Raw genomic sequence first — 12,457 nt, 5'->3', positions numbered from 1 at the left:
TACTCATCTTACTTATGGCAAGGTAAACGCCCAAGGCTTAATAAGATGCATCTTCAAAAATCTAAAATTGAGGGTGGGTTTGCACTTCTCAACTTTCTCAACAACAAAAACAACAACTGGAGAAAATATAAATAATATGTAAACAACTTAACAACCCCCAAAGCGTCTAAGTCACGTCACATGAAGGTGGAACATCTAAACACACCTGGCTGTTTCGTCTTTTCCAAAACCACAGCATTGCAAACACAAGCAGAACTTAAAGTAAAGAATCAATCTCACCTGGCTAGTAGCGATCCAATACCGATGCCGACTTGGTATCGATACAATCGATATTTGGATCAATCCGCCCACCACTATTGTGCAGATGCAGCTGCTTTCTTATAAATCCTACCAGGCCCTGTTCGTCTGATTCTATGTTTGCCTGTAACTCTTCCCACCTATTTTCAGCCAATGGGAGATGTTATGACAGTTATAAGGAGTTTTGGGTCTCTGCATGACTTATACATGACTTCTTAATGACATCAAAAGAAAATTGGGAAGTATTGGCAGCACCTCTGGATTTCCCAGAAACCATCTGACTTGGAAGAAAGAGATGTGGTTGGGCCACTGACCAGCACCACACCAGTTTCCTACAAATCTGCAGGAAACCAGTGCATTTCTGCTGCTGTTGTCAATTGGTCTTGTTGTTGAAAAATGCACTTTTATTCTTGCAAACTGAAAGAGGTCAGTATGGAAAAGATGAAAACTGATCAAGCTGTTTGCAGCTGGCTGCATAACAACACTGTGGTGCACTGCAGCAGAGAGAAAATTGGAACAGAAAATGATCTAAAACTGTGTTTTGGAGAAATTGATTGTCATTAATTAAAAGATTTACGTGTAAAGAATAAAAATTAAAAACAAGTGCCTATAAACTGTTAACACATGACCTATTGAACCTGCCAGACTGTCTCATGTTGTAACCTTTTAAACTCACAGAGTCCTGCAAGATAGAGGAACTGAAACCGCGACCGCACCTGCCAGTTCCTGTCATCTCACCAGAAAGACATGTTCTGCAAGGACTGAATATGCTGATAGTTAGAGGAAGTCACATGCTGCTTGAAAAAGATACTGTATAACCAATCAAGTGTTTGCCTTATATGGGATTATTTTGAAGCTTCTGGAAACTTATGTGAGTTTTTTTGAGTGGACGTGTGAGAGCAACACTCAGCCAATGCGCTCCCCTTGCAAGTGAAACTATTGTGGTGTCTGTGTGGTTGCTTTCAGTAACAGTTTCTGCATTAAGCAGCAGGGTTGACTTAAACCCAACACTGTGTACGTGACAGCAAATACAACACTACCCCAAGCAGGAAATGATAGAAATATTTTTTCCTTCTCCACATCTGGTCCTTCATCTCAGCGACGTCTTATCTTTACAGGACATCTGTGAATCATACATGCAGGTAGTCTATTATATAAAATAAATAAAAAAAGGTTTGTATTTCTGTCTGCACCAGACAGAGAAATAACTGCACATCTTGTCACTGATGTTGAAATTTTCTGAGATTTGAGGGCCGTAAAAACCTTATGATTCACATAATTTTCATCCTCTTCAGGCTAAAGTGTTTCATCTCAAAGATTCTGACTAAAAATGTTACACTGATTTACAGTGACCCTTCTCCCATCTAATGGACCCACATACTTTTACATGCACAGATTTTACAAGTTATTCTCTCTCTTTTGCATAAACTCAGTTTCTGAGCTCTGGTTTGTATAGATGCAGCTGCCTTCTTAAAAATCCTGCCAGATCCTGTTCTTTATACAGTGAGATCAGTAACATTTGATGCTACGATTGCCTCTCACAAACTCCTTCCTACGGAGCCCCGCAGGGGACATGGGAGAAAAAAAAAATTACGATGAACTTTTGCGAGATCTCGCAAAACTAACTCGGGATCTCGCAAAACTTTTAGCCGCATTCTTCGGAGGCCGCCAGCTCTAAGCCGACCGGGAGGTCGAGACACGATGTGCCGGGAGAGCGGTGTTCCTCCCGGCTGTAGTAGGTCTCGACCTCCCGTTAGCTTCAAGATGGTGGGTGTCAGATCTCCGAAAACGTCGGAGCACTTTTGCAAATATGTGATGTCTTGTAAACCGAGCAGATATTTGACGATTACACAGCTACATTCACGCCTCAAAATATCTTAAAAGTTTATTTTGTGACCCAGAAACAGTAATATTATAACTAAGTACCTGCCACCATTGTTGGAATTCAACTTTTGCGAGATCTCACAAAAGCTTTGCGAGATCCCGAGTTTGTTTTGCGAGATCTCGCAAAAGTTCATCGTAATTTTTTTTTTCTCCCATGTCCCCTGCAGGGCTCCGTAGGAAGGAGTTTGTGAGAGGCAATCGTAGCATCAAATGTTACTGATCTCACTGTATAAAGAACAGGATCTCGCAAAACTTTTGCGAGATCTCACTGTTGATGACAGTCGTGATGCTGTTAAGATAAAAAATGGAAAGTACATAATGGGCCTCAAAAACCACTCAGATGTATCTGAACACCTGAAAAGGATCATTAGAGAGGTTTTCTCTTCTGTTGATGGTCCCAGCTTGAAACCATCCTTCCAGCTTGAAACTATGGCTGAGCTCTCTGGAATCAGAGTGGATGAAAATGACCCAGCCTGTCAAAAAGGGGAATCTGCTGCTAAGAAAATAACCGATCTGCTTAAAAAGGATAACATGGATGTCTCAAAGATCAAAGATTAATTTCTCCCTTGTCAAGGCCAACTGTGGCATCAGTGGAGCAAAATACACAGAGAAATGTTTCAACTCATAGAAGACATTGAAATGGAGAAAAGTCAAAAGCAAAAAGAACTGATGAACATATGTCAGAAACAATGTGCTGCTTCCTGCAGTAAACTGATGGAGATGTTCTTTGGAAGTCTCTCATCATTGCCACCAACAGACAGTATTTCCTAAAATGAACTCAGATCTTCATAGATGCCCTCTCCACAGATGATCTTTCTTCAATTCTCCAAAGTTATGATGAAAAGCGGTCTGAGGTCTTGGCTTTGAAGAACAAACATGACAAATCAGATCTGTTACTAAGAAAACAAGCTGAGCTGGATGACATATCAAAAAAACTTCAGTCAGCTGGAGAAATACCAAGGGCTCAGAGAAGAGCTCGAGAGGATGTGGAGGGTGAAGGTAACGGTGGTCCCCGTGGTAATCAGAGCACTAGGTGCGGTGACTCCCAAGCTAGGCGAGTGGCTCCAGCAGATCCCGGGAACAACATCGGAGATCTCTGTCCAGAAGAGCGCAGTCCTGGGAACAGCTAAGATACTGCGCAGGACCCTCAAGCTCCCAGGCCTCTGGTAGAGGACCCGAGCTTGAAGGATTAACCGCCCGCAGGGGCGTGCTGGGTGTTCATATATATATATATATATTTTTTTTTTTTTTTTTTTTTTTCTACACTCTCTTGTGAAAAAATACACTACCAGTCAAAATTTTGGACACATGTTCTCATTTAATGTTTTTTCTTTATTTTCATGACTATTTACATTGTAGAGTCCCACTGAATGCATCAAAATTATGAATGAACACATATGGAATTATATAGTAAACAAAAAAGTGAAATAATTCAAAACATGTTTTATATTTTAGATTATTCAAAATAGCCACCCTTTGCTTTGATTACTGCTTTGCACACTCTTGACATTCCCTTGATGAGCTTCATGAGGTAGTCACCTGAAATGGTTTTCCAACAGTCCTGAAGGAATTCCAATTGATACTGAGCACGTGTTGGCACTTTTATCTTTGCTCTGCAGTCCAACTCATCCCAAGCCATCTCGATTGGTTTAGGTCAGGTGACTGTAGAGGCCAAGTTATCTTCTTGGCCCAAAGAAATCTCTGCTTGTTGCTTTTCCTTACTAGTTCTTTCTTAGCAGCAAAAAGCAGGACGGTACATCCTGTACATCTGTCTTTCATTATGGCCAGATCACGTGTTGCTCCGAGGAAGTAGCAATCGGTTTCCAGACTTGAACTCTGTGCAACACTCACTGGAGCACGGCTCACAAAGCTAATTCAGACAGAGCTAACTTGGTGGTGAGAAGTGAAGAACAAGCGTTCATTGTATTATGGGAGAAACCATGTGACTTAGAAGTAGGTTGTTTGTTTACTGATAACATGATTCAACATCTGTAATCTTCGCCCAGTCAGTTTAATCTTTGTCATCATCCTGTGTCTCCCCCTGCGTCCCCTCTGTGTAGTCATGTACACATGGTTGCAAATGTCACGTTTCTCTCTCTGTCCCTCGCTCTCTCTCATCTCTGAGTGTTCTGTGGCTTTTTAAAAAGAAAAAATTATATTTTCACTTCCTCTGTGAATCTTTGAGTGCAAATCTGCAGGTCTGCCACTGCTTGCTTAACTTGTTGCTTTAATGTTGAAAATGGCTGCACCTGTTTAACATCACTCAGACACTGCCTGGCAAAGCTTATTTTTTGCTGGCTCTAGAGGAGATGCATCAAATAGGTCAGCAAATTGAGGCCCACATATGTTTTATACACATGTCGTTGGACATTTATGTACATCTTCCTATCCTATCTCACATAGTCCTGTATTTGTCCATTACTAATATCTGTGTTGTATTGTTTTCCTCAGTACAAGCTGTCTTAAAAATCGTCTTTTGTCTAGCTCATGAAAAATTATACAACCAAGATTAAGTGAACATGCTTTATGACTTGAAATGTTTCTCAATGAAACAAGGTCTTACCACTCTACGAAATCCCACAAAATGAAATTTAAATGGTCAAACAAAAATGTAAGTTCCTATATTGAGCTGTTCAGTGCTTGAGCAAAGCATAATCTTCAGTGAGTGCATATTTAACCTCCTAAGACCCAAACTCTTTCATGTCATCGATTTTTAATTTTTCTTTGCTATTTGCACTGATTCGGACCTGATGAATGTAAAAACAAAGAAATACTAGATAATTTTTTTTATCTGATTTTTGTTTCTAAGAGAAATGAGAACAACATATGAGGACATTTGTTTTAAAGTTCGATAGAACAGTGGCAGTATAATGACCTCGTAAGTGGATATCAGGTCCTTGTAGAGCAGAAATTTGTATTTTGGTCTAAACAACCCAAAATGTGATGTCCACATATGTGGACACCAGGTCCTAGGAGGTTAAAGGAAACAAGTGTCCGGTGTTGCGTTGGCAGGTGTCCCAACCACATATCTTTCCTCTAAGTCACATGGTTTCTTAGAAATCATGGGTTGAAGCTCATGGCTATTCCTTTTATTCATTAAGAAGTCATGTTTATGCAGAGACCCCCAACTTCTTATGCCTTTCATAACATCTCCCATTGGTTGAAAGCAGGTGGGAGGAGTTTGTGAGAGGTAAAGGTAGCATCAAATGTTACTGATCTCACTGTATATAAAGACAAGATCTGATAGGATTCGTAAGAAGGCAGTTGCATCTGCACAAACCAGAACCCAGAAGGTGAGTTTATGCAAAAAAGAGAGAATAGCTGTGCATTTAAAAGTATGTAAAGATGCATTGGATGGCAGAAGGGTCACTGTAAATCAGTGTAACATTTTTCAGATTCAGAATCTTTGAGATGAAATACTTTTGAAAATTATGTAAATCATAAGGTTTTTAATGTCCTGAGATCTCAGTAAATTTCAACACCAGTGACAAGATGTGCTGTTATTTCTCTATACGGTGCAGACAGAAATATAAACCAGTTTTATTTATTTTATTTAATAGACTCTCTGCATGTATGATTCACAGATTTCCAGCAAAGCTAAGAAGTCACTGAGATGGAGGACCGTGATAGGACTGCAACGGCAGGTGAGGAGAAGGAAAAGAGAAGTCTGTCATTTCCTGTTTGGGGTAGTGTTGTTGTTGCGGTAAAGTACACAGTTTTGTATCATTTTCTGTTCTCATTTTCTCTCTCCTGCATTGCACCACAGTGGTGTTTTGCAGTCAGCGACAAAGAGCTTGATCAGTTTTCATCTTTCCTGTACCAACCCCTTTCAGTTTGCTAGAATAAAAGTGCATTAATGAGGCAGGTATCCTCTTAACTAGTTGCAAATTGTATGAGTGGAGGATAGATTTCTGGAGGGATGGGTTGTGTGTGCACTGTTAAAATTAACATGCTATTAATCTTACAATGCACAGATAAAATTTAACTTAAAGCTTTAGATTTATATCATTTTGTAAATCAATTACATTAGTATAGGTAAGGCTACCCGGCAATTTAGGGCTGCAACGATTCATGCAGTAAATCAAATAAATTCATTATAAAATATCATCAATCTTTTGTTTAGCTGCTTTGTTTATGGTATGACTCTGTTGTCACTCACTTGCTCAGTTGTCACTATGTAAGCCACATTTGCATTTAAAAATAGACCTGCAATAGAAATGTATTAAGGACCACATGTGTGAATACAAAATATGAAAGCCTTAAGCCTAGTTTTCCAACAACAAGAAGGATAAAACAACAGCAGCAGAAATGCACTGGTTTCCTGCTGATTTGTAGAAAAATAGTGCATTGCTGTTCAGTGGCCCAACCCCATTTTTTCTGGGAAATCCTGAGGTGCTACCATTGCTCACTGTTCCTTTTGATGTCATTAAGAAGTCATGTGTAAGTCATGCAGAGATCCAAAACTCCTTATAACCCAGAGCTTCCCAAAGTGTGGGGCCCTATGGCGTTATTTTTGTGCCACTATTCTGAGCGCACGTAAAAAAGAATTGAGCGCACGTAAAAAAAGTTTGCAGGTGCAAGTGTTGTATTTTGAGGAGAAATTTATTTTGAGCGAAGAAAAGCTGAATTTGAGTGAACAAAATTCATTGCTGCGTGCAAAAAATGTATTTCCGTGTTTGCTATTATCCATACACACACACAATAGCAGCCCCTCTCGCTCAGTTTTTGCATTTGCGCTCGCTCGCAATGTGTTGCTCGCACTCTCAACATTTCTGCCCGTGCGCGCTCAACTCTTTCTGTACACCGTTATATTTGTGCCACAAAACCAGCCAATCACAGACTTGGATGCAAAAAAAATCTGATTGGCTGTTCTGGTCTCCAATCAGCTCGAAATGACGAAATGCAATATCCCAGAATCCATTTCGTCCAAAACTCGAAAGAGGCAGTGGCGGAGGAACACAGAGTGGCGGAGTTTGAAATATTACTCTTTCTGGGTCACAAAATAAACTTTTAAGATATTTTCATGCGAGAATGGTGCTGTGTAAACTTCAAATATGTGCTCGATTTATCAAGACATCACATATTTGCATAACTGCTCTAACGTTTTCGGAGATGCCTGTTACCCACCAGCTGACCGCATAGCTGGACTGGCCATTGGGCATACTGGGCATTTGCCCGGTGGGCCGATGGTGATTTTTCATTTTTATGTTTGTTTGTTTTTGTAACGGTATAAACAATGAAAGGTGGTCATGATCAACTCTGGGCTGGACCAATTACAATACATCCGTATTGAGGGGAAAAGGAACGCGATTAGTCCCGTACTTCAGCTAGAATGATAAAAAGACACAGAGCTGGAGTTATTCTGTCTTTACGTTGCACAGCTGCCTCTTCTTCTCTCATTCTCTCTCCCTCCCTCTCCTGTTGCTACTTCAATCATGAAACTGATCAATGATCAGCTGATCGTCTCTCTTGTTTGTTTATCGCCCACTTTGCGCCAGAAACAGGAAACCAGCGGATGTTGCGCTAAACAACAACAGCAGCACGTTCAAGCTTGATAAGCTGTTGTTAGAATTTATTTAACATTAATTTCTAGTATCAGCTAATGTTTGCTGGAGCCACAGCTGTAAAGCTGCTGCTCATGATATCAGTTTGGAAAGATGAAGGTGATACAAATCATACATATACCAACAAGACAGTGTACGTCACTGTCACAACAGCGTTTGTTTTAGTTCAAAGGCTTTATGGTTTTTCCTATAATACCTGGTGGTGTAGTCGGTGATTTTTTTGTCAGTTCAGCCTTATATATTATATTTAACCCGAGTGACCACCCGGTCAGCTGGTGGGTAACAGGCATCTCCGAAAACGTTAGAGCAGTTATGCAAATATGTGATGTCTTGATAAATCGAGCAGATATTAGAAGTTTACACAGCAACATTCTCACATGAAAATATCTTAAAAGTTTATTTTGTGACCCAGAAAGAGTAATATTTCAAACTCCGCCACTCTGTCTTCCTCCGCCACTGCCTTGTTTGAGTTTTGGACGAAATGGATGCATTTCGTCATTTCGAGCTGATTGGATACCAGAACAGCTAATAAGATTTTTTTGCATCCAAGTCCGTGATTGGCTGGTTTTGTGGCACAAATATAACGGTGTACAGAAAGAGTTGAGCGCACACAGGCAGAAATGTTGAGAGCGCGAGCAACACATTGCGAGCGAGCGCAAATGCAAAAACTGAGCGAGAGGAGCTGCTATTGTGTGTGTGTATGGATAATAGCAAACACGGAAATACATTTTTTGCACGCAGCAATGAATTTTGTTCACTCAAATTCAGCTTTTCTTCGCTCAAAATAAATTTCTCCTCAAAATACAACACTTGCACCTGCAAACTTTTTTTACGTGCGCTCAGAATAGTGGCACAAAAATAACGCCATAGGGCCCGCCCACTACGGGGTGCGCAGAGCCATTGCAGGGGGGGTGCGGTATGAAAAGGGGGGGAAAAAATGCTTGGACACTGCTAGCACGGGGCGCCCACACAAACACAAAGCAGGAGATGAAGCATAGCTGAATATGTTTCCAAACCAACTTCATTCTAAGCCAAAGACTAGAAAATATGGTGAAGCATATCTTCCCTTTGGCTTCACCTGCACAAGTGCCAAGGTAGGTCTCCCCTGCAGAATAAGCTTTCCCTGCGTCGGGAGCAGCGCTGGGCTGTTCAAATCACGGACAAACAGTATCCCACATTCTTGATTTTTAGTTCACAAACAATTCTTGTAATGACTAACTACTCCTGACATTTTGGAGATGTTAGCTCTTTATACAGTAAAGTTACAGTGGGATACAAATAATATCAGGCTGATCCTGCCACAATTTGTTCTCCTGGTTCTAATCACAGACAAACAGTATCCCACAGCTGTTTATGTTTTTAAACCCATTTTGCACAGAGAGGCTTTTTTTGAAAAATGTATTGATAGCAATGTTGAATATTATTACATAGGGAAAAAAAACAGCTACCTAAAATAATTACACTGTGACGCCTCTGCCTTTCTAAATGGAGGGACAGTAACTACGTGTGTACATGTAAGCATGTAAAACCTGAAGATAGATAGATAGATTAACAGTAACAGTATTTTGTCTCTATCTGCCATTCTGCAATTCATCTCATGTAAACAATAACGTGCACACAGCATGACGTGAAAAAAGGAACATACCAGAGGTGGGACCAAGTCATTGTTTTGCAAGTCTCAAGTAAGTCTCAAGTCTTTATCCTCAAGTCACATGTCAAGTCTCAAGTAATGTCAGGCAAGTCAGAGTCAAGTCTCAAGTCACTGGTGTAAAAGTCCGAGTAAAGTCACAAGTCTGAAACTTTGAATTTCAAGTCCTTTCGAGTCTTTAAAAAAACAAACAAAAAAAAAACGAAAAAAAGAATGTTGCAGTTATATGCTAAATGTAAATATTAGACCATGTGATTTTTAAATCTCTGTTTTTCTCAACACATGACGAAATAGTGAACTTAGAAAATGTACACAAATTGTGAAATTGCACCTCTATAAAATGCAGCTCAATTAAACTTAACTCCAAGAATAATTTTCACCGACAATTCTGAGATAAGCTGCATGTTATTCTTGGATGCGCTTGTAGGACCGGCTTTAAAATAGCATGACAAAAATATCATACACATTAAAGTTAGTTGACATCACAAAGTTAGATGAAGTCAGCAATCTCATCGTAGCAAAAGCGAAGCACCACGTACCGTTCTTTATGCAACTTCAACTGTCGGACAAAGTTGGAAGTTGTTCCATCTCTGTCTGTGATTCTCTTCTTGCATGTTTTGCATATTGCATTCCGTTTTTTTTGACTACTTCATAGTTTATGTACCTGAAAAAAATAACTCCTTGCAGCATTTTTGAGCGTTTTTTTTTTCTTCTTAAAAAAAAATCTGGTTAATTTGATTGGCTGTGCTACAGCTCACGCTAGGGTTGCCAACTCCCTGAAAAATAAATAAGGGACACCTCGTGGCCAGGGCCGGGCAACCCAGTTGTCTTCACCCTTCCCAGTGTGGTGAATTTTGTAGCTCTGTTTTTTTGTGTGTGAAATTATTTTTTAAACCATTTGACTTGAATTTAAGTAGATGCATATTCTTTGTGATATGAACACATGGGAAACAAATGATCATTTAGCCATTTATTAAAACAGGTCTCTTTCTTAAACAGAAGCCTGTCATGCTTAACTTTTGAGAATATAAGTAAATCTTTCTTTAAAAGAACTCTGTCCTGCTCAACTTAAAATTATATAAATTAATAGAAAACAATAGAACGAAAAACATTCTTATAACAGTGCACATATAGTGCATTTAGTACAACTGGCTTCAGTTGAGGTATTATTTCAGCTTTTCTAATGCCAATCAGTCTGTTTGTAAACTCACTTGTTCCCATGATTACGCATCATAACTCATCATCATTATTCATCTATGTATTACTTTTATGTATTAGTCATCTATTTGTTGTAATCGTCTATCCTTGCAGTTGTTTATTACACAAAATAAATTATATTATCACACTTCTGGCCACATAGCGCTGATATTCACTGCACATGCCCATATTAACCTTAACCAGAGGGTTTAAAAAAAACAAACCAGTGTTTACATACCATATCTGCTTTTGCCGTGGCCTGGTGGACAAAAAATTGATTAAGGGTTCCCGAGCTTTCACGCCCCTCATGTTCTTCATGTGCCCACCATTAGAAGCATGCCTATGGAAAAGTGCGCCGGCACACAGTGCAGTGCGCTTTATAGGTGTTATCGTGCACTTTTCCAGCCAGGTGTTTTCCTTTTCCCATTCCTCCCTGTACTTTTGCAGCCTTTTTTTTCTTTCTCTGAGGGGAACAAACATTGCTGGTCTAATGCTGGGCATACACTATGTGATTTTTTGGCCCATTTTGAGACGATTTTTGAGTCGTGCGACCGATTTGGTGATCGGCCCGATTTTGGCCTTCATCGTGCATCGTGTAGTATACGTGGGGTAACGAGAAGCGATTAACACCTCACGACCAGCTCCCGATCATCAATCGCTCGTGAGGGTGTCACCGCAGCCGCTCACACTGCTCACGCGCAAACACGTAAACGTCGGTGAAAAAGATGGAGCAGCACGGCTGTACAGCATGTGATCTGGACACAAACAATTGTAGAACTTTGGAAAGCTCAGCCGAGTCTTTTCGATGTGGCATCACAAAATTATCACGACCACAACAACCATGAAAATAGTTGGATTTACATTGCTGCTCAATCACAACTGCCTGATCAATGTTTTTCATTAGCAATTTAGCAAAGTTGATGGTGGTGGTGCGCGTGTCTGTGTGAGTGAAAGACAGAGAGGGAGAGTGAGCGACAGATTTTCTGTTATAACCTTCATTTTATGGAGGCACAGTGTGAGCACTCAGGTCGCATCAGAGCATCGGGCGGTATAGTGTGAGACCCTGCATCGTGACCTACGAACTTATAACCCCTGCGAGTCAATCGTGCAGTTTGAGCAGGAGCTGAATAACGTGACTGAAAAAATCGCACAGTGTTTGCCCAGCTTTAGGTGTACTGTCGTCCGAGACTTGCACCGCAGTGTCGGCGTTTGTTTCCCTGTTGGCCATGCTTCTTGTTGTGGTCATCTGTTGTCTTCCGGTATTTTCTCCGTAAGCAACCTTTCCTCAACCAATGAGATAAGCGGTAATCTGAATTGTCATACTCGAATTGTCATAAGTGTGCTGTCAGCTCATTGGTCACAAAGCAGGAGAGGGGCTGGGAATTATGTTTTCAAACAAAGCGTTAATTCCATTAAAAGTTATAGACTACTTTTGATTCTCACTGTATTACGGGACAAAGTGCGTCCCTTATTAGCTCAACACGGGACGTGTACTTTTGTTTCTAAATACGGGACGATTCCGTTTTTTAAGGGACGGTTGGCAACCCTAGCTCACGCACACATACGTGTGGAGTGTGGTTTGAATAAATGAATTGAATTAATGGTGCACACTTTCTATATAATATGCGTGTTAAATTTTAGATTTGGGGTGAAATATCAAGTCTTTTCAAGTAAACCAGTCCAATTCAAGTCCCAGGTCACTGGTGTAAAAGTCCAAGTCTTAGAACATTTTTCAAGTCAAGTCTAAAGTCATAAAATTAATGACGCGAGTCTGACTCGAGTCCAAGTCGTGTGACTGAGTCCACACCTCTGGCACATACCTTTGATGTTGCGTGACGAACTCTGTATTCCTCGTCGACACGTAAAC

The 12,457-nt window shown here is 40.3% G+C and overlaps 1 protein-coding gene across 1 annotated transcript in view; it reads left to right on the top strand.

Moving 5' to 3' along the window:
- The window catches only part of LOC135932439 (interferon-induced very large GTPase 1-like), a 34,075-nt gene that overhangs the window by 2,684 nt on the left and 18,934 nt on the right, over window positions 1-12,457 (top strand). The window contains exon 3 of the mRNA XM_065469933.1: window positions 1,947-2,064. Within this exon, the coding sequence (XP_065326005.1) occupies window positions 1,947-2,064 (118 nt within the window). The remainder of the gene's footprint in view (window positions 1-1,946; window positions 2,065-12,457) is intronic.

Source organism: Pelmatolapia mariae, linkage group LG22, assembly GCF_036321145.2.
Source record: "Pelmatolapia mariae isolate MD_Pm_ZW linkage group LG22, Pm_UMD_F_2, whole genome shotgun sequence".
NCBI classification, from domain to species: domain Eukaryota; kingdom Metazoa; phylum Chordata; class Actinopteri; order Cichliformes; family Cichlidae; genus Pelmatolapia; species Pelmatolapia mariae.
Note: the sequence above shows the minus strand (reverse complement) of the source record. Positions and strands in the feature narration are given on the sequence as shown.